The sequence below is a fragment of the Equus caballus genome, chromosome 11 (genome assembly GCF_041296265.1).
Source record: "Equus caballus isolate H_3958 breed thoroughbred chromosome 11, TB-T2T, whole genome shotgun sequence".
NCBI classification, from domain to species: Eukaryota; Metazoa; Chordata; class Mammalia; order Perissodactyla; family Equidae; genus Equus; species Equus caballus.
In genome coordinates, this window is record NC_091694.1 from 2,602,319 (window position 1) to 2,628,094 (window position 25,776).

Genomic DNA, 25,776 nt, shown 5'->3' on the forward strand with positions numbered 1-25,776 from the left:
CACTTTCCCAAGTCTCCCTGCTGGAGGACCAATAGGAGCAGTGGTTTCTGGGACTGGTGAAAGTGTGGGGTTGTGGCTCTCACACACTTGTTCTCAAGAAGCCACTAGATGGTGCATACCATTAAAACAAGGCAGCAGCTCCAAACAGAGGACTGCACGGGACCTATGAAGGTGGGGGCTCAGCACAGGAACGAGGGGAGGGTGGGGAGAGGTCCTCGGTGATGGATGTGTGGCAGGCTTAGGAGGCAACTGAGACAGGTGGCTAGAGGAGGAATGGCTCTGTATTAGTTATCTTTTGCTGCGTAACAAATTATCTCAGAACAAAGATCTATTACCTCACAGTTTCTGAGGGGCAGGAAGCTGGGAGCAGACAGGCTAGCTGGTTCTGGCTCAGGGTCTCTCATGAAGTTGGACTCAAGATGACGGCCAGGGCTGTGGGCATCTGAAGGCTGGACCATGGCTGGAGGGTGCACTTGCAAGATGGCTCCCTCACATGGTGAATTCCAGGTGGGCTCAGTTCCCTGCCATGTGGACTTCACAGAGCACCTTATGACATGGCAGCTGACTCCCCTCAAAGTGAACGACGCGAGAGAAGGAGAAAGAGGACATCATCAAGACAAAAGTCCCAATGTGTTTTATGGTCTAGTATCAGAAGTGACACACCCTCACTCCTGCATCTCCACTGGTCACACAGACCGATCTGATTCGATCTGGCCAGAGGACTTCACAAATCCCAGGAGGCATGGATCACTGGGGGCCATCTTTGAGGCTGGCTATCAAAGGCTCCAAGAAAAAATAAATTCATAAATGGCCTAATTGTTTTTCCCCCTGAAGAAGATTAGCCCTGAGCTAACACCTGCCACCAATCCTCCTCATTTTGCTGAGGAAGACTGGCCCTGAGCTAAGATCCGTGTCCATCTTCCTCTACTTTATATGTGGGATGGCTGCCACAGCATGGCTTGCCAAGCGGTGCCATGTCCACACCCGGGATCCGAACCGGTGAACCCCGGGCCGCCGAAGCGGAACGCTCGCACTTAACCACTGCGCCACGGGGCCAGCCCCTTGCCTAATGTTTTTAACGCACCAAAAAGAGATTTATCTTTTCATCGCAGAGTTTGGGGATAAATAAGTAATGGGTACAAAGAAAATAAATCAAACCCAAAACATGAGGCAATTATTAAGTCCAGGAAAAACAGGAGGCTGTACAAGAAAGGAGATGTAATTACCATGTGTTACTCAGCTGTGAATAGTATGTGTAAAGAAATAATGCATACATGGAATTCTGATTCAACCAAAATGAGAAGATGAGTAGAAGGAAAGAGTGTGTGTGTGTGTGTGTGTGAGGGGCTATGTGTGAAGGAACAAACTCAATCCCCACAGCAGGAAGTCAGTGGATAATTTCTAAACCTGGAAAAAAAAAAAAAAAGCAACATTAGCATGTTATGTAGAATACCAAAAAAAAAAAAAACCCAAAAAACAAAACCCCACCAAATTAAAATAACACAATTTTGCCTCTGAGAAGGGGAAATCAGGAAAGGAGGGGGTGGGTGGGTAAGGAGCTGCTGGTTTCTCATTACAAGTCTTACAGAATTATTTGATTATTTAAACCAGGTACCTTTATGACTTTGATAAAAAACACAAGTGAAATTTAATTAACTAAAAATCAAAAACTCCCTGCTTGCTCCCCACTTGCAGCTCTCCATCAGGCCCTGCAAGCCAGGGGCAGGCCTAGGGAACTGTCTCCTCCTCCAGGGCAGGACCCTCTGCGTCCTGGAGTCCAGGTCTTCCTCCCCTGCCCCACCGTGGCCCGTCTGTCTCGGCTGCCTCCCTCCCCCACTGGCCGCCTCCCACCTTTCTTCTCCCCATCTGGTGGGGAGGAACCAGGCAGGGGGGACCAGCCCTGCCCACAAGCAACAGCCGTGCCCTGGCCCTTCTGGTCTGTACTCCCTGCCCTGCCCCCAGTACTGCCCGTGGTGGTAGGAAACTTCAAGAAGTTGCTCCTGCTTCCCGGGAGGTGAACTGGGGACAGCGGGCCATGCTCCATCACTTCCAAGACATCTCGCCTAATTACCCAGCGTGCTATTCATTTGGACGTCAGCGCTGCCGCATGCCTGTGCCTTTAATTAATAATTTGGTAAAACTCCATGCAGAGCCTGGCCCGGGCAGTGCAGCAGGGACTGCTGGGCTGGGCCAAATCTGGGTGGGTGAGGCTGGTGAGGACCCCCTGCCCCGCTGCCAGCAAGCACAGAGGCCTTGGGCTGGAACCCAGGGCCCTGGGTTCTTGTCCCCAACTGTTCCCATCAGGCCACGGAGCCCGAGGTGAAGCCCCTTCAGGGACCCTTCCAGGAGAGGGCAGGAAAACAGACCCAGAGGGGTGCACATGCACCAGTGACAGGGGCCTGAGTCGGGGAGCTGTCTCCCCTAAAGCCTGGGCTGGCCTTCAGGTCCTGGAGGGTTGGGAGCCCAGGAGCCTAGGGGGAGGGGGGAGGTGTGGTTGAAAGGGCAGAGGAGCTGGGCTCAGACCCAGGCTCAAACAGGCCAATGCCTGTGGCCAGAGAGTGGGCGGCAGGGGAGGGGTCCTTGGGACAACTAGGACCATGCTGGGCATCCTCCCTGGACCTGATCATAAAGAGCCACATCCAGCCCTGCATATCTCCAGTCCTGGTGGCCCCAAGAGAGGGGAGGGTGGGCAGGCTGGGGTCTCTGAGGCCTGGAATCCTGACGTGCCTGGTGTGACCTGCAATGGCCAGGCCAACCACCTTGTGGGAGCCTCTCTCACTCCCAGTCCCTGGGCAGGGTGGGGACCTGAGGAATGGGCGCAGAGGCTGCTGGGTTAACAGGAAAATCTATTTGGATCTGACTTGAGTGATGGAGTGGTTCAAGACTTATTCTTGGCTCTGGGGCGGGCTGTGGTCTGCAGAGATGGATATCATCGTGGCCCTATTTTCAAGGTTCTGCAGGAGGGAGCCAAGACACCACGGCACTTAGGGCCCCCACATGCCCTTCTGTGCTGGGGTGAGGGAGCAGAGCAGAGCCCCTGGGGGTGAGGGATGGAGGTCAGCAGGACGTACGTACCACCTCGAAGTCCCCTCTCCACTCCTCACATCCTCTGCTTTCCAGGTCTCTCTTGAATGACCCTGCCCAGCAGGTTTCCAGGCCTGACCTCGGCCCCCTCCAGCTGCTTCTGCACCCTCCCACCACCCTGCCACGTCCCCTCTACAGGAACCCCTAGGCTGGCCCACTCCCAGACCCTGACCCTTGCAGCACACTCCCCAAAGCCTGGCCTCCATGGAGAAGCTCTGGGCTGTATCCATGCCCAGTACCCTGGGGTGGGCCAGGGCTCTCAGCAAGCTGCTGAAATGCTCTCTCTCCATCTCATCTCTGATATGGCCTTGGTGTGGCCATTAGACAGGCCGAGGGGCCCATGGCACTCCACGCTGCTGTGGGTTCTCTTCCTTGAGGCTGCAGCTGAAACTCCAGTTCCTTTAAAGCTCAGACCCTCTCCCCCCAGCCCTCCCTGCCAGGCTTAACCCCCTGCTCAGCCGGCCCAGGGCTATACTCTGCCTCTGATGTCCTCCAACTGGTTCCTGGAACCCCGCTCCCCTGAGGTCAGACCCTCAGCTGAGGATCTAGGGGGGCCACAATTAGTTTCTGATGGCGTGGGCTTTGCACCTTTGGGGGCCTGTCTGCTTGAGGAGAGCCAGAAGCACTTGAAGGCAGATGTGGATTGAGCCCCATCCCTCTGTGACTCCCGCAGGGGACTCTGCCCTCCCCCTCTACCAAGGCTGAGCTAAGGTCACTGCTGGGGCATCTTGGGGGCGGGGAGAGGGCTCCTTAGAAACCACTCACAACAGACTGACCCAAAAAAGAAGATTCAAATTACTAAAGTCAGGAGTGAAGGTGGAGATGCTACCACCAACTTTGCAGAAATGGAAAGAAAACGTCATGAACAACTGTATGCCAACACTTTAGATACTGTGGGTGAAATGGACAAACTCCTAGAAACACACAAACTACCAACTGTTTCAAGAATAAATAGAAAATCTTCATAAACTACAAAGAAAGAGACTGAATCAGTAACGAAAACCCGCTCAACAAAGAAAAGTGCAGGCCCGGACAGCTCCCCTGGTGAATGCTACCTCAGGTTTACACAAGGATCAACACCAATCCTGCTCAAAGTCTTCCGAAAAAAAGAAGAGGAGGGAACACTTCCTCACTATTCTGTGAGGCCAATATTACCCTGATATCAAAGCCAGACAAAGACATCACAAGAAAAAAAAGACTACAGACCAATATCCCTTATGAATATACACGTAAGAAACCTCAACAAAATATGAGCAAATTGAATTCATCAGCATAGTAAAAGGATTATACACCATAACCAAGTGGGATTTATTCCAGAAATGCAAGAGTGGCTCACCATATGAAAACCAATGTAATACACCACACTAACAGAGTGAAGGAAAACGATCATTTCAATAGGTACAGAAAAAGCATTTGACAAATCCAACACCCTTTCATGATAAAACAGAGAGAAACTAGGAATAGAAGGGAACTCCTTCAACCTGTCAAAGGGCGTCTATAGAACCCCACACTCATATCATACTCATCACGAGAGACTGAGAGCTCCCCCGAAGATCAGGGACAAGACAAGGATGTCCGCTCCTCCCACTTCTACCTGACATAGTACTGGAGGTTCCAGCCAGTGAAATCAGGCAAAGAAAAGAAAGAAAAGGCATCCAGATTGGAAAGGAAGAAGTTAAACTATCTCTGTTTGATATGACATGATCTTGCATAGAGAAAGCCCTAAAGTAAACACCCATACATACCCACACACACAATTAGAACTAATAAACGAGTACAGCAAAGTTGCAGGACACAAGATACAAAAATCAATTGTATTTCTGTACACTAGCAACAAAAACGAAATTAATGAAACAATCCCATTTATAAAAGCATCAAAAAAGAATAAAACACTTAGGAATAAATTTAGCCGAAAGAAGTATAAGGCTTGTACGTTGAAAACTACAACAGCTTGTTGAAAGAAATGAAAGATCTAAATAAATGAAAAGACACTCCATGTTCAGTGACTGGAAGACCTTATGTTACGATAGCGATGCTCCCCAAATTGATCAGTGCAACTCCTATCAAAACTCCAACTGCTTTTTTTGCAGAAATGGACAAGCTGGTTCTAAAGTTCACATGGAATTGCAAGGGACCCCAAACAGCCATATACAAAAACTAAGTCAAAATGGGTCAAAGATCTAAATGTAAGAGCTGAAACTATAAAACTTTTAGAAGGAAACATAGGAGGAAATCTTTATGACCTTGGATTAGGCAATGGTTTCCTAAGTATGACACCAAAAGCATAGCAACAAACGAAAAATTGGCAAATTGGACTGCATCAAATTTAAAAACTTTCCTGCATCAAAGGATGCTATCAAGAAAATGAAAAGACAACCCACGGAGTGGGAGAACATATCTGAAAAGTGTATCACTGAAAAGGGTCTGGTATCTAGAACACAGAACTGTTACAGCTCAAAAACCAAAAGACAAACCACCCAACTTGCAAAAGGGCAAAGGACTTGAGCAGACGCTTCTCACAAGACGATGGACAAATGGCCAAGAGGCGCATGAAAAGGTGCTCGGCATCATTAGTTACTAAGGAAATGCAAATCAAAACCACAAAAAGATACCATGTCACACCTACTAGGATGGCCAGAATCAAAGAGACGGACAATACAAGTGTTGGTGAGGATGTGAAGAAATTAGAACCCTGTGTGTGGCTGGTGGGGTTCTGTGAAAAGTAGAGCCACTGAGGAAAACAGTATGGCTATTGCTCAAAAAGTTAAACAGAGCTACCATATGAGCCAGCACTTCCACACCTGGGTACAGACCCAAGAGAACTGAAAACCTAAGTTCATACAGAAATTTGCACATCAAAGTTCACAGCAGCACTACTCCTAATAGCCCCAAACAGAACCACCCCAATCCACCAATAGATGATGGATAACAAAGTACGCCTCTCCACACCACGGAATATTATGTGGCCGTAAAAAGAAGTGAAGTACTGACACAGGCTACCACACGGCTGAACCTTGCAAACCCCGCGCTAAGGAGAGAAGCCAACACGAAGGCCACACACCGTGCGGCTCCGTTCGTATGAGGTCCCCAGAATCAGCAAGTCCAAAGAGACAGAAAGCCAGTGAGTGGTTTCGAGGAGCTGGTGGGAGGGGGGAAGGGAGAGTGACCACTAACGGGGACGGGGTTTCCCTGTGGGGTGATGAAAGAGTTCTGGAACTACATAGTAGTGACAGTTGCACAAGATTCTCAATATACTAAAAACCTATTAATTGTACACTTAAACTACTCAGGTAAGTTGTCTGCGTCCAGGCTCTAGCCTGCTCCTCACTGAGGGGGAGGGGACAAGAGGGATGGGGGAGCCCCTGCAGCAGGTCATGCCCTCAGTCTGGAAGGTCCATCTGACCCTCTGTCACTGAGGAGCTGCTGTCTCTAGGCAGAGCCCCACTCCCACCACAGTATGAGACCATGGCCATTTCTGTGCATCCCTTAGAGAGAAGTGGGTCCCCGCGAGCTGGTGCTGCGGACGTTACCCAGAGCCTCCCAGCACTCCTGGGAAGTTTTCCTGTAGCCTGGGCGTGGGGCGGGTGGGCAGCAGGGTCCTGCCTGTGCAGCCCTCACAGGACCTGTGTCCTGGAGCTTGGGGTGGCGTGAGGAGCCTGGGGGAAGACAAAGACTCCTTTACCTTCCTGCTTCTTCTTGTCACCAGTTAGCATGGCCTGGCAAACTTACAGCCATGAACTCTGGCCTCTGTGGCCCCACTCCTCTAAACGTGTCACTTCCCTTGTCAAGGACTGACTGTGTCAGGCTCCAGGCCACATCCATTCGACACAGGGTGCAGCTGTCTGGTGAGGCAGGATGGGCATCATCCCCATGGTAGGCTCCCAGCTTTGCCCAGAGCCAGTCAGTACAGGGCAGCCTGGCCCACCCAGCTCTGCCTGCCTTCCATCCTGTGCTCCCAATTCCCCCACCCCCTGGTCCTGATGAGCTCTGGGCAGGGAAAGAGCTGGAAGAAGTTAGGAGGGCAGTGGCTGTGGAACACCAGGCAGGGAGGGCCAAGAGCTTTGTTGGGGATGCTGGCAGGACCTGCACAGGCAGCAGGCTGGGGCTGAGTCTCCTGAGGGCCCTTGGCCTGGCCACCCTGGGCACAGCAACCTGGGCCCCAGGCTTGGGGCACACCTGGGGTGGCTCGGTGCCCTTGGGCTCAGGAGGTGAGTAGGAAGAGGCAGCTGCTGCCTGCAGCCCCAGCCAAGTGTCACTGCTTCCCCTGCCCATGGGCACTTTGGGGATGGGCTGAAATCTGGGCACTGCTGGAGCCACATGGAGCCAGCACCTCCCCTGCTCAGAGCCCCACACCCTGCTCCGGGCAAGGCCAGCCCATCCCGTCCTCCCCGTCCTGCTTTGGCCCTTTCCTCCCAGGGCCACACACCTGCCTCACCCGCACCTCACTGGGTCTGGGGACGAGTACGGGGGGTGCCTAAGCCCCGGCTCCAGGGTGAGAATGGTGCAGCACTACTAGCTCTTGCCCCCTCCCTTGTGGCCCCCAGGCCATGGCTGCACTTAGTCGACATGTGACCCGCTGGAGGAGCCCCGCCCAGGCCTGCTTGTGCCCGGTGACCATCAGGGGTTTTAGGAAGATGGCCCTGCGCTCCCTCACAACTCAGACAGGGCTCCACAGGACAGACGCTGGGTGGCCAGGCTGTCCCTCCCCCGACCACTGTCTCATTCTGGGGCCCAGCTTGCTGCTGGACTCCAACCCTTCCTTCGCTTACTGGGAACTGTGTGTCCACTGCCAGGAAAGCCACTTTCTGCATATTCTCACACTTAATCCCACCCAAAGCTGATGAAGCAGGTGTTTACACCCCTGGGAGAAAACAGGTTCTGACCAGGAGGACCTGCTCTCAGAGCTCCATCGGATGCTGCGTTCCCCCTTCTCTCCCAAGAGCCAGACGTGTGTGTCTCGGTCCTGGGGCACCACAGCACCACACGTGCACAGAGGTGAGCCGAAAACCACAGGGGCTGCGGTGCAGGGTCTAAAGCCACAGGCACAGCATCTGGGAGCCGGGGTGGGCTGGCAGACGGCCCAGGGCCAGCTGAGGAGGAGGGGGAGCCGAGGCCCCCGCTGCAGCCCCGGCTGTGATGAACAGGGGCTTTCTCAGTCCCAGGACTGGGAGGAGAGTGTAAACTGAGGTGAGACAGGAGCAGAGGTGCCAGGGCGGACCTCTGGGGAGGCGGCATGAGCAGGACTGGAGGTCAGAACCTGGGTCAGCCCTTCCCACCTACAGGAGTTCCCTCAAAGGCACCTATGGAACATGCTGGAACCTGCTCACCCCGGTGGGCCATCGAGTGGAGCCCAGAGCCACCTGGGTGGCTCCGCTTCCTACTGAAATGTCCTAAATAGGGGCCACTGCCATCAAGTGGGCCAGGCCCCCCAGGCTCAGCCTCCCCACAGCCCCCACTTGCGGCCCCGCCTCACAAGGGGGCTTCAGGAGGAGGGAAAGGGGACAGAACCCTGCCGGCCCAAACGACAGACTACCTGGCTCACCTGTCCCCTTTGCCTCTCCGAGGGGTCCGGGCCCCAGAGGAGAGCTCACTTCTCATCATGAACAAAAGGAGAGATACCAGAGGGGGCATGGAGAGCACGCTGAGACCGTGGCCTCCCTCCACCCCAAGCTGTCAAACCATGATGACCAGCTCCTTCTTGAGAGGCACAATGAAAGGCAAGAGCGGTCTCCACAGGTTTCTTCATGCCTCTCAGCAGATTCCAGAGTCCTCAGGGAGACTGCGGGTGTGGGGCGAGCTGGTAGGTGGAAGGCTGGGGGTGCTGGGGGTGCCCCGGGCCTGTGGGCCATGCTCCTCACCCTCGGCCTCTCAGCTGCGCCTTCCAGCCCACACTGAGAGGGAAGTGGTGGCCAGAGGCCGGAGTTGGGGTGCGGCAGAGCTGCTGTGCCGCAGCGGAGACTTCTGAGGCTGGGCCTCTTGGGCAGGAAGCTGGCAGGGGAGGGCGCTGTGCTCACAGGATCTGGGGAGAGCTCTGAGTACTCGAACCCACTGGGGACACGGTCTCCACCAGCTTCCCAGATGGGGCTGCCCACCCTCAGGGCCCCTGGCCAGGGCTGCAGGGCCTGACACCCAGCCCCTCAGTCTGGCACCACACTGCCCGCGTGTACTCCCCACTCTTGGGCCTCTCCAGGCTGAGGTGATGCTCTTCTCCTCTTCCTCCCAGCCCTGGTGTGTGCCAGCAGCAGGCAGGTGGAAGGTGGGCAGGGCAGCCAGGGGCTGAGCGCGACACCGGCCACCTCAGCTTGGATCCCTCCCAGGTCAGGCAGAGGTGGTTCAGTGTGGCGGGGGGCGGGGGGGGGGTGGCGGTTTACAAAAGAACAAAAGCAAAAGCAGAAAAAGCCACGGCGCGTGTACTGGAAGGAGAAATGGCCCAGGAGGAGCTGTAGACGGACCTGCAGTTGGCATTCGCAAGCCCACCTGGTACTTTCAGGACAAAACAAAAACACCCAAAAGAAACCCATGAACCCTCAATCCCCTTCCCATGCTCCCAGGAAATCATCTCACACGCTCGCCAGGTCTGCCGCTCTGCTCTGTGAGCAACGCTTTCCGCTGAGCTCTCTCGGGGCTGGCCCAGCCCTCGTGACCAACGGTGCAGCGGGAGGGGCAGCCACTCCAGTGGGCTGCGTGCCATGTGCTCAGGGCCTGGCACCCCATCTGCTGCTGTGGGGGCGATTCCCCCAGGGCCAGTTACTGCTCCAAAGCTGGAGGGGGCGGCAGGCAGCCTGAGAGTTTTCATGGTGTCGTCCAGCTCCGTCCCCAGCCCACACCCTACTGTTCCTGGGCGACTGGGTCTGGGGCTTTCTGGTGCGTTCTGGGGCCTGCGCTGTGGGCCTCAGGGGGCCTGCCCTCACCTGCAGGCTCTTCTGAGCCCTCCTTGGGGCATGCCTTTGGCCTCTGTGCCTTCTGGTTCCTGGTAATGACATCGAGAAGGGGCAGCATCAAATGCCAGAACCAGCCCGGAGCCCCCCTCGCTCCCCGGATGGTGCCCAGAAGCTGCTGCTGATCTGGATCCTCAGGCCCCACGTGCACTCAAGCTGGCCAGCCCCACCCCAGGGAGAGCTCAGGGGTCCCAGTGCACCTTCCCCCAGTTCTCAAAGCAGCTTAGCCAGGCCGAGACTAGCCTGAGACTCAGAGGGAAGAGAAGCAGAAAGGAAGTGCCCACAGTGACTCCTGGTGGAGACGGCAGGCCCATTCCCAGCCTGGGGGTTGGAGGCCAGGCTTGGAACCCAAACTGCCAACTGAAACCTCTCTGCCACTCATCTGTGCTCTGTGCCTCAGTTTCCTCATCTGTGAAGTGGATTACAGCACCTGTCTTATGGAAAGGTGGTGTCAGCAGTAAATAACCAGGCACTCCTGGAGGCGACTCTCCGAGCTAGGTTCTCTCACGAGAATCGGGAGACAGGACTTACTGCGTCTGCCACGCAGACAAGGAAAGTGAGGCTGAGCGTGGAGGTGACACAGCTGGTCGTGCAGAGCCAGGAACAAACATGGTCCGTCTGCCTCCCATGCCCTTTGGAGCCCACACCTCCATAGCTTACAGGTAAGTGGGCCAAGGCAGGTGGGGGACAGCCCTAGTGGGTTTCTGGTTTCCACCGGACATGGAGTCCACACAGGCCATTCAACTCTCCTGTCCTTTCAGCGACTCTGTGCCCCCTGCCTGGCCTGAGTGCAGTGCTGCAGAAGCGAGAGGCTCAGCCACCAGAAGTGGCCCATGTGGGCACCTCTGAGCTGACCCCTAACCAATGACCCAGCCTCCCCCAGCGCTCACCTCTCTCGCCCTGGGGCGGGGGGCCCAGGGACTCCCAGGGTCCTGCGGATGTAGTCTCGGGAGCGGATATCAGCCTGAGGAGAGGGAGGGCTCAAGTAAGAGGTGGTGGCTGGGGTCCCGAGTTGGCCTCTGGACAAGCCGCCCTGACAGCCTGCTGGACAGCTCTAGCTCCCTCCTGAGAAAGCCCACGGAGGCAATGTCAGGCTGTCGCAGGCCCAGCCTTCAGGACAACGGCAGCAGCCCCAGAAGTGTGGAGGAAGCAGGATGCCTGGCCCTCTGGCCAAAGTCCTGTGACAGCAGGTCCCCAAAGGGCCTGAACGAACAGGGTGAGGTGGGAGTCCTGGTTCCCCTCCATGTTTCAACTGGAGCCACATGGTTTTCGTCAGGTTTACAGCTTGTGCTTCCTGTAGGTTTTGCCTGAGCCAAAGGATTCTCTGCTAAGACCCTCCTCCGCGAGGGCTCTCCGCAGCCCAGCTCGTCTGACCTCACTATTGGCTCATCTGTCTCCCTGACTAGCATCAGCTGCAACCCCTGCCCCCAGGGAAGTGTCTATGGAAACTTCTCCAAAGTCACTGGAAGGAAAGGGGGCTTGTAGGCCAGAGGGATCAGGGCAGACCCGCGGGGAGAGGCTCAGGCCCGAGCAGGAACCCCCTCCAGGGGCCTGGCTCAGGAAGGCCCCTGATCCCAGCTCAAATGGGCTTAGCCCGACGGCAGGTCGGACACACAGGACGTAACGGCTGAGCCCCCAGATGGCTGCTGCTTCAGCGTGAGCAGGCCAGTGTGCAGGGTGGGCGGTGGTACATTCCGATGGGAGGCACCCCATGAGGTGAAGCACAGCGCCTCCCGCCTGCCCCTGCAGCTGACACCAGGGGTGTAGTAGGCCTGTGGCCAAGGGCCCCCTCATGGCCAGGGAGGGGGACCCACCGACGCCATGGAGAGAGGGAGCAAGCACTAACCCCCTTTCTCATCCTCTCCTAGGAGCTTCCAGGTGGAGTCAGGACGGCGAAGTGTTGACAGGCGAGCAGGCCAAGAAGAAGATGGGCCGAGACACAGCCGGTGCTGCTGGACAGGGGCCTCGCCCCACCCCTGGAAGTGCCGGGGACTGTGGGCCCCTGGCTTTCCTCCCCTAGGCGTGCAGGCCCAGGAAGGCAGCAGCCTCTTCTCTGAGGCTGGATACATAGCCCCCGCCTGCCTTTGAGGTGCTCAAGGAGCTTCAGAGGCTACACCCTCACCTGCAAGGATGGGGCCAGTGCCCACTCTGGGGCAAAGTGAGGCGTGGAGGGGACAACAGGGACCTGCCCCACTGTACCAGCACAACAGAGTCCCTGATTCTGAGGGCTTGGGGAGAGTTCTTGGGTTTTCTCCTCGAGGCTGCACAGGTGGGTGGGAATGGAGGAGGAAAGGCCGCCTGGGGGCCAGGACACACGTCACAGGCTTGAGAACACACACACTCATGAACCCAGCAGAGCCCTGGATGGGGAGAGAGGGAGGCTGAGGCTGGCGGCTGCTGAGCGAGTCCACTCTGAGAAGCCACCGGAGAGGCCTCGGCCCTTCACCGCCCTGAGGACAGCTGGCATCAGGGGCTGAGAGGCAGCCACGGGCAGCCTGCTGCTGCCATCTGGAGGCCGCCCTGCACACCAGCAGCCGGGGAAGGCCCCAGGCCCAGAGGAGGTGCCAGCATGGGCAGCATGGCAGTGGGGCTCCCCGGGGTGGGAGAAGCAGAGCCAGGGCCCTTGAGTTTTCCACTGGTGTCACCAGCTGGTGCTGAGCTGGGCAGAGTGGTTCTCGGGAGAGTCTGGCCTGTGGCCCCTCTGCTGGGTCACCTTGAACTGATGTAGCACAGGCGGGAGACGGGGAGCCCAAGGCACCAGGGAGGTCTCTAGGCACTTTGCCCTCTTATCCCACAGCAGACCAGCACTTAGCCAGCAGCCCCGGCTCCAATGCTGGGCTGCAGAAAGCAGCGCCCCCGGTCCAGGTTGGCTCCCTGGCTCCTCCGAGCTGCACACAGGGCCTTTGCTTGTGAAGCCAAATCTGACAGGGCCCTGATTTAGGTGCTGGGTGCCTGGTGTGGCCACACCCTGAAGTCTCCCGATTGATGTCCCTGGTGCTGACACAAGCCTTCCTCAGGGCTGCCCAGCGGCCCTACAGGGCCCTCCCCAGCCCAGGATGGCCACTCCCTTCCAGGACAGCTGGGCAGTCAGGCCCTGAGGGGCTGGCTGGGGGCTGGCAGGATACTTTGCCATCTCCGCTGATGTCACCTGAGTCTCCTGGTGACCCTGGTACTCAATACAGGAGACTGAGAGGCTGGGCGCAGGAGCACAGTGAACCCCAGGGCCCAGGCAGGGCAGAGCCCAGGATGAGCTCCTGGGATCTCTGCATCCTCTGGTCTCTCTCTACCCCTCAGGGCCCAGCATGACCCAAGCAGGCTCTCCCATGAGTGCTGGTGCAAGGGAAGACTGGGTGGTGTGCTCCAATCCACCCACCCGGTGGCCCACCCACCTGGCGCACCGGCTCTGGGATCCGGAACCTGCAGCAGCCAAGGGTCAGGCGCATGGCCGCCTCCAGGCTCATCTTGTGACCCACAGAGACATAGAGGGGCTTGGTGCTGTGGTCGTGGCTCTTCAGGGCCTGGAACAAGGAAGGCGAGGTCAGGGTGCCGGGGGGACAAGCCCTGAGGGCTAGAGGACAGAGATGTCCTGGTGGCAGGAGGGGGCTGAGGGGTACCTGCAGCCTCCTCGGGGCACCTTCCTGTTGCTCATCCTGGGTGCAGGGAGGGGAAGATGCAGCCCAGAGGCCCCCTCAGCACAGCTAGGGGTGCGGGGCACACTCTGGGTCAGCCAGACGGGGAGAGGTGGATGGGGTCCGGGGCGTGTGCAAGGGCAAGTGTACATGGGTGCTGACTCAGGGCACTCCTGACTCTTGGCTGAAGGGCCTGCCATGGTGGGGCACAGGCCCCTGGCCACTCACCATGCCCAGGATGGTCCCAGAGCCTCCCATCAGAGGAAATGAGTCTCCTCTGGCCTGCAGAAGTTGTATCTGGAAAATGGGACAAAAGACTTGGAATATATCTTTTCTTGGTGAAGGGCTGAAGGCAGGGCTGTTCATTGATAAAATTCGAGCAGCCAAGGGGCAAGGAGAGGGAGGGGCGACCCTGCATGTGGCCACAGCCCAGACAAAGCCAACCAGCCTGAAGGCCGTGCTCACAACCCACCCCATCCCATCCCAGCCCATCCCGAGTGGACCCGTGACCTGGGCACTGCCCGCTCTGACAAGGGCTCGGAGCTCGGCTCTCTCCTCCCTGTTCCACAGCGGAGAAAGCGGGTGCCTGCAGAAGAGGCAGCAGCCTGGCTAGCCACAGTGCTGGTGGGTAGAGGTGCCAGGCTGGGGGACATACAGGTGCCGCTCTCAGGCCAATGGGCCAGAACCCATGCCAAGGCCACTTACTTCCTGCCACTTTCTCTCCTGCTAAGAATTTGGGCACATTTGATTCAACTCAAGAAACTTCTTTGGGGGGAGTGGGGATTAGCCCACTGAGTGGGTGCAGGGTCACCTGAGTTGGGTCTCAGGTCCCTGTCAACTAATAAACAATTGCTCCATGCAGACACCCGACTGCCCAGAGGAATGAGACAGATGTGATCTCTGTCCAGAGTCTGCTGTCCAGTGGGAAAGCCGGGCGTGTCACAGGCCCTCTCAAGTGGGGTATCTCATCCCCAGTGCCAGCTGCAGGGGCCCAGAGGTGGGACATGCGGGATAAGGTGGGGCTGGGAAGCTCCCAGGTGGGCCGGGTGGCCCCTTGAGCAGGGCCTGGAGGCTGGGGGTAGGGAAGTACGGAGCATGGCACAGGCTCCTAACTGTCCTGTCCCCAGTAACCACTGGCCACGCCCCTAAGTGGGGCGTCCAGAGGCACAGAGGCCGGAGGGCCGGGAGAGTGAGCACACTCAGGAGGCCGGAGGGCACTCAGAAGGTGCTCCAGGAGGCTCCTGAGCCTCCCTCTGAGCCCCACCACCCACGGGGAACATACAGGGTGTGCCAGAGAAAAGTGGGTCTTCCTCATGCCAGGTCAGGGATCCCAAACCCCAGGACGGGGAGGAGTGTCAGCAGGCAAAGGCCGGCCCAGAGCAGGGCAGTCTCCGGTGTCCTCCATCCCTGGGGCTGTCCCAGGTGCTTGCGCCTGAGCCTGCATGCCCCCCCAGGCCCAGCCCTCACCTTCTCCTTGTGCTGGGCATTGTTCTCCAGCCCATCCACCTGCAGGAGTTTCTTGGCTACCCCAACGCACGGCAGGTCTGTGAGGACGCCGAGGTGACAGGCCACCCCGAAGCCTGCAAGGGCAGAGGAGGATGAGGCTGGGGCGGAGGGGCAGTGAGCCCAGCAGCCTAGAGAGGGCATGGCCACTGGGGGCAAACCAAGACCTCGCCGGGTTCCCCAAGTGAACAGAGGCCTGTCGGCTGGCCGAGGCCGGGGGAGACAGTACCGAGCCCCAGCCTGACCTCTGCCCTGACTTCATGGGGGTCAGGCCGGGGTGGAGGACACCTCCTCCCCTCAGACAATATAGAGGCCTAACTAGTGTGTTCATGACACATCACCCCGTTTCTCCTTTCATTTTCTGGCACCTTCCATCCTCTTCTCTTTGTGGCCGCCGTCAGGCCTCTGTGTCTCTGTCCCCTACTCCCCCAACATACATACTCTGGGGCTCCTGCCAGGTGGCCCACATTGCAGTGACTGGGGGCCTAGCGCAGGACTGGCTTGCTGGCCTTGCATGAGAATCCAGGGTGGAACATGTCCACCCTCTGCCTCTGGATCCACAGGCTTCCAGGGTAGCAGACGAAAGGCCCAAAGCCACCCCTTCTTGGCTCCCTCTGCTCCCCTCCCTCCGGTTTGTATGTGAGGGTAGAACAGCTCCTCTCTCCCCCTCCGTGTGCCCCAGGCCAAAGTTCTCGTGCCCAGGAGGGAACAGGCTTCCAGGCATCACTGGGGAATGGGCACTCCTGTCTGTGCCTGTCTAGTTTCAGGTAAGGGTATGTCAGGGCGCAAGCCAGGGCGCTGGTGGGACAGGTCAGCTGAGCTCGAGGTCCTGTGACTTTTGGTGGCAGGTTCAAACTGGGTGGTGGCACCTGAGTTGGGCCAGTGCAGCGTGCTGGGAAAGGCCTAGGGGGCAGGCAGGAAAGAGGCAGGGGTGAAGAGAAGCAGGGGTTCTTTATTGGTGAGGTCCTTATAAGGAAATTGAGGCCAGAAAGGAGCTGTCAGAGCCAGGCTGGCAGCAGAGGGCCTGGGGTAGGGGCACAGCGTTCTGTGAGGGGCCCGGGTCAGAACCACCCCCCCCTTTGGTCTCTTTCCCATAGCCCTCCCGGGCCCTGTCTCTTGGGAGCAGGAATACCTCGGTGGTGGAGCACCCCATTTCCATCCACGAGAAGCACCTGGAAGAGCCAAAAGACAAAGTCACAGTCAGCTGAACTGCCCCTCACCCAACAGGCCGGAGTGTCCAGGAGCAGGAGGAGGGGTGGGACCACCACTTCCAGGTTCCAGCTTTTTGGAAAGCCTATCCCTCTCCTCAAGGCAAAAGGACATCTTCTCCAGGAAGTTCACGAGGCTTGGGTGGCGGTGGCCTGCAGAGGCCTTCCCTCCCCGAGTAGGGGTACCTGCCTGGGGCATGAGGCACGGCTCCTTCTCCCGCAGTCGCCGCACCGCGTCCACCAGGAAGGGTACCTCTCGGAAGGCCAGGAAGCCCGACACGTAGGGGGCCGTCAGGCTCACCATGCGGCAGTCCTCATACACCACCTGCCACCAGGCACCCAGGTCATGGCAGGGCCACCTGCCTCCCCTGCCACCTGCCTTTGTGCACCCCCTCAGCCCTTCACCCTTCAATCCTTTCCAACGCTAACTCCCTCTCCATCTCCCAGGCCCACCCCTCATCCTACTTCCTGCCTCACCTACCTGGGAGGCAAAAGGACGAGGTGACCCGCCCTGCAAATCGGCAGCAGGGTTCAACCTGCTGACATGTAAAGGTGCTGGCCACCCTCGTCTGTCCCAGGCTGCCTCCTTTGTAAATTAGAGCTGAAGCCCGCCACCCCCCGCCCCCCGTGCCCCGGCTCTGGGCTGTTCAGAGGCTCAAAAAAGACAAAGCGCAAGAAGCACTTGAGCGGAGTGTGATGGGAAACGACACCAGGATGCCGTGGTTTTACATTAGAAGGGGCCTCCAGGAAGAAAAGGCCAGGTCTTCATAGAGGTTACATAGCAAGAAAGGCAGCCCCAGGCTTACAAAAAGAGATTTCAAATAATGCAGAAAGGGACAGGCATGATCTCAGAGCTAGACAGCCTGAAAGAGAACAGGGCTCCCATGGACGGGAGAGTCTAAAAAGAAAAGTGCTGCGGCTGCGACTGTGAATAATCCCAGAGAGAAGGGGAGATGCCACGGTGTGCCGGAGCCCCCGGGACATCGGTGAGGCACTAGAGGGCCTTGTGCAAACTGGGAGGAGAGGAGGACAAGGGCCTGAGGGACGAAGTCTGCAGGCAGGGGTCTGGATGGGCTGGGCTGCCTGGAACCGCCGGGGACCCGGAGAGCTTTTACACCTGCCTCCCTTTCTCTGGGCTTCTCTGGCAGAGACTGGTCTTCAAACTGAAAAGTCCCTAACACCGCAGGGAAGAGGGTGGCCCTGCCTGCACTTGATTAGAACGGTAAGGGACCGGCTCAGAGCACAGTGACGGCAGCCTGGGGTCCCTCAGAGTCAGACCGGCCTGAGATGGAGACGTGTTTCCCGCTAGGCACACATTCCCCAGAACCCTCAGACATCCTGGATTGCTACTGAACACCCCCAAACGCTTACTGATAGCTTTCAAAATCACAGCTTCCACCCTCCCCTTGAAGCTGGGTCAAAACCACACGTCCCTAGGAGAAAGGATTACTCTCTATTAGCATGGGGGCTTGTCCCGTCAACATTTTCATCAATGACTCAAAGGAAACTTATCAAACTGCCAATTACCCTAAGTGGGCAGGGTCCACTCAGATGACAGACCAGAGAACTGGATTCACAGTGAACCCAGCAGGGGGAGTGCCAAACCCCATAGACAGGATTTTTACAGGAACACACGTGAAGCTCAAATGTGCCCTGAGTTTTCACAGGATGACAGTGGCTGCTTACATCTGAAGCTCTCTGAACAAGCTCCAGAAACCAGAGATCCACAAGGAGATACCTCCCCCACACTCCATGCCCACGGCATAACCAGGAGACGAGCCCACTACAAACATCAGTGTGCACCTACGTGGGGAGATCAACAGCCCAGCCAGCAGAGCCAGCTCCAGGCACCGCACTGGGCAAAGGCCGGGACGGGGTGAGGGGGGGTGTGGCAGGTCCTAATGGTGGGGAAGCTGAGGGAATGAGACCCCGTGGGCAACCCTGGCCAGCAGGGACCGGAAGGAAAAGGCCTGGAAGTACATGGGGCCAATGGCAGCCTCCCTGGGAAGACGCTGCTTCTGGGGAGAAGCAGGTGAGCCGTGGGGGCTAGTGGTGCAGAGAGTGAGGCCAGAAGTGTAAGGTCCTTCGGAAACAAGAGTATCAAGGAATCGGAAGACACACTGTCTGTCTTCGCCTCAGAAGAGGGCACCATTTATTGCAGCGACTACACTTCACTGTCCCTCATGATCTAAAAAATCCAATAAGCCATCCAAAGCCCTAGCCCTCCAATTATGTTTGAATACCGTTTAAAATGAACAGTGAACGACTGCACAAAGCTCCTACAGGAATTCAGACGGCAATAATCAGAAGTCGTCAGCTGATGAAATGCTGCCCCCAACCAGTCGTGCAGGAGAGGAAAGTTAACTATTGCTAAACTGACAGTAGACAGAGAAGAACACCCCAAGGCAGAAATTCAAAACTCAGGACAGAAGTGGGCAAAAAAACTGCAAAGACAGAAAACCCAGCAAACATATGACTGAAGAAGAGAAACAAACTATGGAGCTGATCTAATAAACAGAACTAATACTTAAAACCACAATCCAAGAAGCTTTCCAAAAATAAAAGGAGCTCTGACCGCACGTATTCAAAGAGCCAACTGTGAACTCGGGCACACTGACCTGGACAGTCGATGCAAGATGTATCTCAATGAAAAAAAGAGTCAAGAAAACAGGCAGCAAACTGGACAAACCAGACCCCACAGTAAACAAGGCCCAATGGCAGCAGCGACTGTGACACAGAATCTCTGTGGGACCCTACCGGTCACAACACCAAACCAAAGCAGCCTTCAGAGACAGACGTGGGCCACTGGGGACATGCAGTGTGGAATGGGATTCAGGTGACTTTATGTGATTATGGTGATTTCTCTCAGGTGTGACAATGACACCACCCTTGTGTAGGAGAATGTCGCGCTCAGGACAGGCCTGTTGATGTACTCAGGGGTGAGCTGTCACCACCTCTGGGAGGCACTCTCAAACCATTCAGTACACAAATGCAGAAAAAATACAACAAAACCAGCAAGAGTGGAATCTAAGCAGAGGGTACACAGGGGTTCTATGTATTAGTCTCGCAATTTTTCAGTAGGGTTACATATTTTCAAATAAAAAATCTGGGAAAAGAAAAAATCAATTGTGTATTTAGTGCGTGGGCATGAGGTGGACAGTCACGAATCTCTGTGAGGATTTGCAAATTTCCACCTAAGTCGACGACGCAGCGCCCCTAACAACTGATGCGTTTTAGGCGGCGTTCATGGAAACAATGTGTTAGGCCCACCAAACTCGGGCTGAACTACACTTGAGTAGTTCAATTCCGCGCGACAGATTAAAGACGGACCCTAGCAACTGCGGGCACACCAGAGGGGCAGCAGCAAGTGAAGGAGCTGGAGGCCAGGTCACTGAGACTCAGGAAGGGGCAGACAAGACAGGAGAGCACACAGCTGTCTTCAGACAGCGGAAGCGATGACGCAGCAGGCGAGACAGTCTGTTCTGTGCTCTGCTGCCTGAAGGCAGAATCGATATCACAAACAAGTAAATTTCAGCTGTGTGTGGAAAAGAACATTCCAACCAGGTGTCCAACTGTGGAATGGGCTCCGCTGTGAGGCCATCACTTGTCAGGGATGCTGAGGAAAAGACTCCTGCTGCGTGAAAGGTGGACCAGTGATTCCCAGCCTGGCTTTGCTTCAGAGTCACAGGGAGGCTTGTTTAAAAAGGCAGATTTCCAGGCCACATACACCGGGAGATTTTTTTCTGTAAATAGGATGGGGCTCTGCAAGCTATATTTTTTTAAAACAACTCCATTGAGAGACAATTTACTACCATAAAGTTCACTTGTTTGACGTGTATTAATTCAACGTTTTTCATATTTACAGAGTTGTACAACCATCACCATAATCTAACTTTAGAATATTTTCATCATCCTCCAAATAAACCTTGTACCCATTGGCAGTCACTCCCCATCCACCCCACTCCTCAGCCCTCGCCAACCACGAATCTACTTTTTGCCTCTATGGATTTTCCCAGGGAATCTGCATTTCTAAATATACTCCTGCGCGACTCTAATGGTGCAGACCCATCGCAGGGCATTTAGGAGCCACTGGGCCAGACTCCTCCAAGATCCTTTCCTAGTCTAAGCTTCCATGGCACAGGACGACAAATGCTGACTACATCCAAAGAGCAGACACTTTGCTTGGTGCCGGGGTTACAAAACAAATACATCACCCCGCCTCCAGAACCTACAGTCAGTGGGAAAGACAACGTAAACTGGTAACTTTAATCCGACATGAGAAGTGCTGTAATAGCACATGAATAAGATAGAGGCCTAGGACAGAGATGAGGGGGTGGTTAATTCTGCAGCTGGGGAAGGTACAGTGCGATAGGAATATGCGAACTGGGTCTTGAAATGTGCCAAGTCGTCCTAGGAATTAATAGTGGCTAACGTTTATCTATTGAGGGCTTACCATGTGCTTGTTATGCTTATTGCTTTCCATGCAGGATCTCATTTACTCCTCATCACAACTCTGAGTTGGTATCAATACTGTCGTCACCATCCCCATTACAAAAGAGGAAATGGGGGCCCAGAGAGGTTAAGTGGGGGTGGAAGAGCCCTGGTAGGAACCCCAGCAGTCTGGCTCCTGAGTCTGTGCCCCACCCTCAACGCCACTCTACAAATGGACCAGGGGCCCTCTGAGGGCAGGGGCTCTGATTCCTTCACCACCCTATATCCAGTTCTTAGCACACAGTAGGCACTCAGCACATGTTTACAGAATTTGACTAAAGAGGCCTTCCAAGCAAAGCACAAAGACATTGAAGCAGGAAGAGGCCGTCTTTGTGAGCAGGCAGAGGAGCAGGGGGGGCAAACGCTGCAGTGCAAAGGTTTCCTTGTCAAGCTCTTCTTTAGCCAATGCTTCCTGAGCTGTTGACTCCAAATGGATCGTGGGCATACTGTTCATTCACTGGCGCATCTATTCGAGTGTCTTCTATATGCCAGGCACTGAGCTAGGGCCAAGGCTACAATCAGTGGGCAAGACAACATGGTTCCTACCATCGTAGAGTTTACATTCTGGTAGGGGAGACAGACAGGCCAATTCCATTCCAGCATGATAAAGACGAAAGAAGGGCGCTGAGAGCAACTCCTGGTCTTGCAGGATGAGGAAGCCCTTACTGGAGGACCTGAGACAAGTGAGAGCTAGCCAGATGAAGAATATTCCAAGAGAGGCAACATCACCCCAAGGTCAGGCAGACAGAGACAGCTTGGTGCGTGTGAAGAGCCCAAAGTCCTCGGGAGCGGGAGTGGGGAGTGGGTGAGGAATGTGAGAGCTGGGCCTACAGCATTGCATTAAGCAGGGATCAGATCATGAAGGGCCTCTATGCCTCGTCAGTGAGTGTGACCTTTACCATGAGGTCACGGGATGGGCACTGAAGAGTCTTAAAAGTGGTCTAGGCGGTGATGTGGTCACATCTGCTTTTTAGGAAAATTGTTCTGCTGGTAGCATCGAGAAGGGACCATGAGGACAATCCTGGAGGGAGGGAGCCCAGTGAAGCTTCTGCTCGGCATCTACAGGAGAGGTGATGGTGCCACAGCCAGGGAAGGGGCAGCGGGGGTGCAGATAAGGAGACAGATTCCAGCAATATTTAGGAGGCAGGAAAAATGGAGCTAGTGTGTGACTGGAGGTGAGGTGCCCAGAAAGACAAAGACTCCAGCTTGGGCCACTTCAGAGTGCGCTGCTGCGGGTCACTGAGATGGGACCCCAAGATGACAATTGGCTTGAGGTAAAGATCATGAATTAATTCAAACTTAAGTCACAGAGTCTCCTTTAGTTTTTGCCCTTTCTCCTTTTTTCTTCAAAGGCTTCCCAATTTATTAACGAAATCTTACAAAAGGAGAAGCGAGGTTCTACCTTCGCAGTGTTTCCTGTCTCGGAGCCCCGCATCTCTCACCAATGCACCCCGAGCCCGAGCGGGGCGCTCCTGGCCAGCGTCCCCCGAGGGTTAGTTACCTCGAGCTCAGGGTAGCTGAGCACCACCAAGGAGGCGCAGGCGCTGACACTGTCGCCCTTCACAAAGGAGACATCCACGCCCCCGACCCTCTGCAGGCCCGAGAAGGCGGGGTCCCGCTGCCACGCCTCCGTGTCCCGGTCCACCACGCGGGCCTTCAGCCGGGCTTGCTCCCTGAGGGCAGACACACGTCCAGCCGGCCGCTCCGCCCAGCTCCCCCACCCCGCGGACCCGCTGCGGCCCCCTACGCGGAGACCCAGGCCCAGGGGTGGGCACTCTTCTCGGGACCCCTCCCGGTCTCACCTCCTCCGACCCCGGGGCCCTTCCCGGTCTCACCCGCCTCCCCGGGAACCCCAGACCCGGCGCCGGAAGCGGGGCGCTGCTGACCCCGCGGACTACAACTCCCGAAGGCCCTTCCGCCCGCGCGCCGGAAGCAGCCCCGGGTCCCCGCGGCCTCAAAGCCAGGGTCAGGAGGTCGGAGGTTCACGGGGAGCCGCGTCGCTCCTGCCCCGGGGTCTTGCGTGTTCTCCGACCCCATTACCGTTTCCAGAGCGAGAAAGTTTCCTCCGCCGGCCGCCCTACCGCCTCCCGGGCCATGGCGCAGTCGCGTGCATCCCTTCCGGTGTTGTCACTTCCGGATGCGCCGCGCGCAGGCGCCGTACGACCTTCGTTGCCATGACGACGCTCGGTGGGGCCGGTCGGGCCTGCCCGTCGGGCTTCGCAGACGCTGCCGCCTGGTGGCCGGAGGCCCCGCAGGGCACCCGCGCGCATCCAGCCGCGCCTCCTACGCCGCCCTCGGGAGGACTAGCAGCGCAGGGGAGCCGGGCCGCCGCCGTCCGCCGAGGGGCCGCAGCCGCCAGCCGCTCCGCGCCCGATGGACCGGCTGACCGAACCTGCCGGCCGCCGCCCCGGCCCCGTCCCGGCAGGCAGAGCCGGCCTTTCCCCGACCGCGCCAGGGGGGCCTGCGTGGAGGGAGGAAAGTTGTCCCCTCCTGCGGTCCTCGCGGGTCTGGAAATTCAGCTGACACAGATGGACGGGAGAGAAGCATGCACGTTTGCTGAACTTTTCCCTAGACGCGGAGGCTTCACCGGAGAATGAAGACCCGAAGACCGGAGCGGGAAGCTCTATACCTTTTAGAAAAAGAAACAATGAATTTGTGGAGAATTGGCAAGACGGAGGGGTCGTGAGCGGTGAAGGCCCGGCAGGGTTTGCTCATACGCCTCCCCGCCCTGCATTCCCCGACACTGGCCATATGGACGTCTCCCTTCCTCTTGGTACCGGGAGCGGACCTTCCACCTGGCGGATTCAGAGGGAGAGGCGGGCGAGCAGGTGACCTTCCTGCCTCCGCCGTGCTCTCAGACTCCTTCCGCTGACGATGTTCAGTGTGCCAAGGTGCCAGCCACATTTTGGGGCAGCGTGTCCCTAAGGCCGTCCCGGAGCATCTGCCGTTTACACGGCACCTTGACTCCGGTTTCAGTGGCCGTCTGAAGTGTTTGAGGGCAGGACACAGCCCTTAGCCCGGCAGACGCACAAATTCCGCCGGGTGGCTCTTGGGCAGAAAGCCTTACCCACCAGACCAAACACGGACTGGCTCTGGAACATTGGCTCTTCTTGGAGCTCCTCGATTTCGTGAATATTTGTCTCTTCGTTCTGGGCGTTGTGCTGGATGCTGGGATTACAGCTGGCTCAGGGTGTGACTGCACTTGTGCTAAGCGCTCCGGAGAGAATAATACTGGAGCCTACTTTAAACTGTAGGTGGGAAAGTCCTCTCTGAGGGGTGGTATTTAAGAGGTGACCTGAAGGGCGAGGAAGACAGAGCATTTCAGGTAAAGGGCACAGCATGTGTAAAGGTCCTGAGGTAGGAAGAGGTTGGTGCCTCTGCGGTGCTGAAGAGCAGCCAGCCAGGCCCACGTGCAGCAGTTTCATCCGTGGTTTATATTCTCCCAGGGGAACTCAGAGAAGTATATGGATAAGTGATGTAGTCTGAATATAGATCTCAAGAGGAAAATATGGAAGACGAGGATTAGAGTTTGCGATTCAGGAAAGGCTTCTTACGGCATTTGACCACTGGGGGAGCCTTGAGAGATGGTGAGTTTTCAGCTGGGAGAGGGAATGGGGACCATTTCTTGAGCAGCCGTTGCACAGCAGGCACCACGCTCACATTTTTACCTGCACTGTGTGAAGGCAAGGAGGGCAGGTTGTTTTAGGATCTGTAAGTCCTGGGCCCTGTGCAGGTGTTCTGGCCAGGACCCTTGCCCTCTGGTCTCTCTGCTCCTGCCCTGGGTGGCTTCCCGAGATACTCCCACCTCCTCAGGAGGCAGGGTCCTGCTGTCCCCAGAATGCGCTTCAGAGTCTGATGAGGCGTGAATTCTGCCAGCATTTTCTTTGTGGGGGAAAGCACTTTCCTGGTGTTTGTTTTTCCAGTTGGAAGCGGGATTCATAATGCTCGAGCATAAGCTTCATTAGTGACCAGAAGGGATTAGAAAATGCAGAAAGCAATATAAATGCGAATCGTGGCTTAGAGGGATTGTTATTCAGCTCCAGGCCTCAGGTTTCCTCCTTCCGCCTCCCATCTAGCCTCTCTCCAGGCCCAAGTGACAGAGCAACCGTACACTTAGCACCTATCCTATTAGGGCAGAGATGTGGTAGTGCACTGTCCACGTGGCTGGAGGTGGGTGGCTTTACCCACCACACAGGGCCCTTTGACCTGATGTTCTCTCTTTTTTGGTGAGGAAGATTAGCCCTGAGCTAACATTTATTGCCAATCCTCCTCTTTTTGCTTGAGGAAGAGTGTCCCTGAGATAACATCTGTGCCAGTCTTCCTCTACTTTATATGTAGGACGCCACAACATGGCTTGATGAGTGGTGCATAGGTCCGGGCCCGGGGTCCAAACCTGTGAACCCTGGGCCGCCGAACAGAGTGTGTGAACTTAACCGCTGCACCACCAGGCCGGCCCCGGACCTGATGTTTTCTTCACAATGATTGTTTACCACTGCACGTTTGTTTCTAGGTTGGAACTGCCTGTAGGAATAATAGAAATAGCTCATGACTGTCTCAGTTAACAAACCCTATAGCCATTAACGAAGGTAAATAAGTTACACACTCAGTAAGGTCTTAAAGAGGAGATGGTGCTCAGTTGTGAACATTTTCCGGTAAGTCACCACCAACATAGTGACTGTTTCTGCCTGGGCTGAAAGCAGGAAGACCTGTGCAATGGGGAATGTCTAGACGAATGACTGAATGGAACCGAGACTGAGGAGGAGGACGTGGGGAGGGGAAGGTTAGGATTGGTGATGAGATACTGACGAAATGGGATTGGTGCTTGAAAGAGAAACTGAGGCGGAAGGAGAGTCTGGCTGCGGAGTGCAGGTCCCCCTTCGTAAGCCAGTACCTCTCTTCCAGCTGCAGTTCCGCACTGCAGCT

At 56.4% G+C, this 25,776-nt stretch overlaps 1 protein-coding gene and 1 long non-coding RNA gene across 18 annotated transcripts in view; one reads left to right on the top strand and one right to left on the bottom strand.

Annotated features, from left to right (window-relative positions):
• Positions 1-611: 611 nt before the first annotated feature.
• ENDOV (endonuclease V) lies at positions 612-25,226 on the bottom strand. 17 transcript variants are annotated; one of them, XM_023651850.2, is made up of 10 exons: positions 22,894-25,226; positions 22,355-22,526; positions 16,553-16,687; positions 16,287-16,326; positions 15,119-15,231; positions 13,880-13,948; positions 13,412-13,540; positions 10,913-10,986; positions 9,996-10,054; positions 612-1,407 (listed from the first exon to the last, which is right to left on the bottom strand). In XM_023651850.2, the coding sequence occupies exons 1-10, from the start codon at positions 23,121-23,123 to the stop codon at positions 1,388-1,390; spliced, it is 1,041 nt and encodes a 346-aa protein (XP_023507618.1). In that variant the 5' UTR covers positions 23,124-25,226; the 3' UTR covers positions 612-1,387. The 17 variants fall into 17 exon arrangements, 12 of the variants coding, with proteins under 12 accessions (XP_023507618.1, XP_070081930.1, XP_023507619.1 ...); XR_011422750.1 differs by having other exon boundaries at positions 1,149-1,407; positions 9,649-10,054; positions 13,421-13,540; XR_002811286.2 differs by having other exon boundaries at positions 1,149-1,407; positions 9,649-10,054.
• The window catches only part of LOC138916082 (uncharacterized), a 42,439-nt gene continuing 39,747 nt past the window's right edge, over positions 23,085-25,776 (top strand). The window contains exon 1 of the long non-coding RNA XR_011422754.1: positions 23,085-24,440. This is a non-coding gene — a long non-coding RNA (uncharacterized lncRNA). The remainder of the gene's footprint in view (positions 24,441-25,776) is intronic.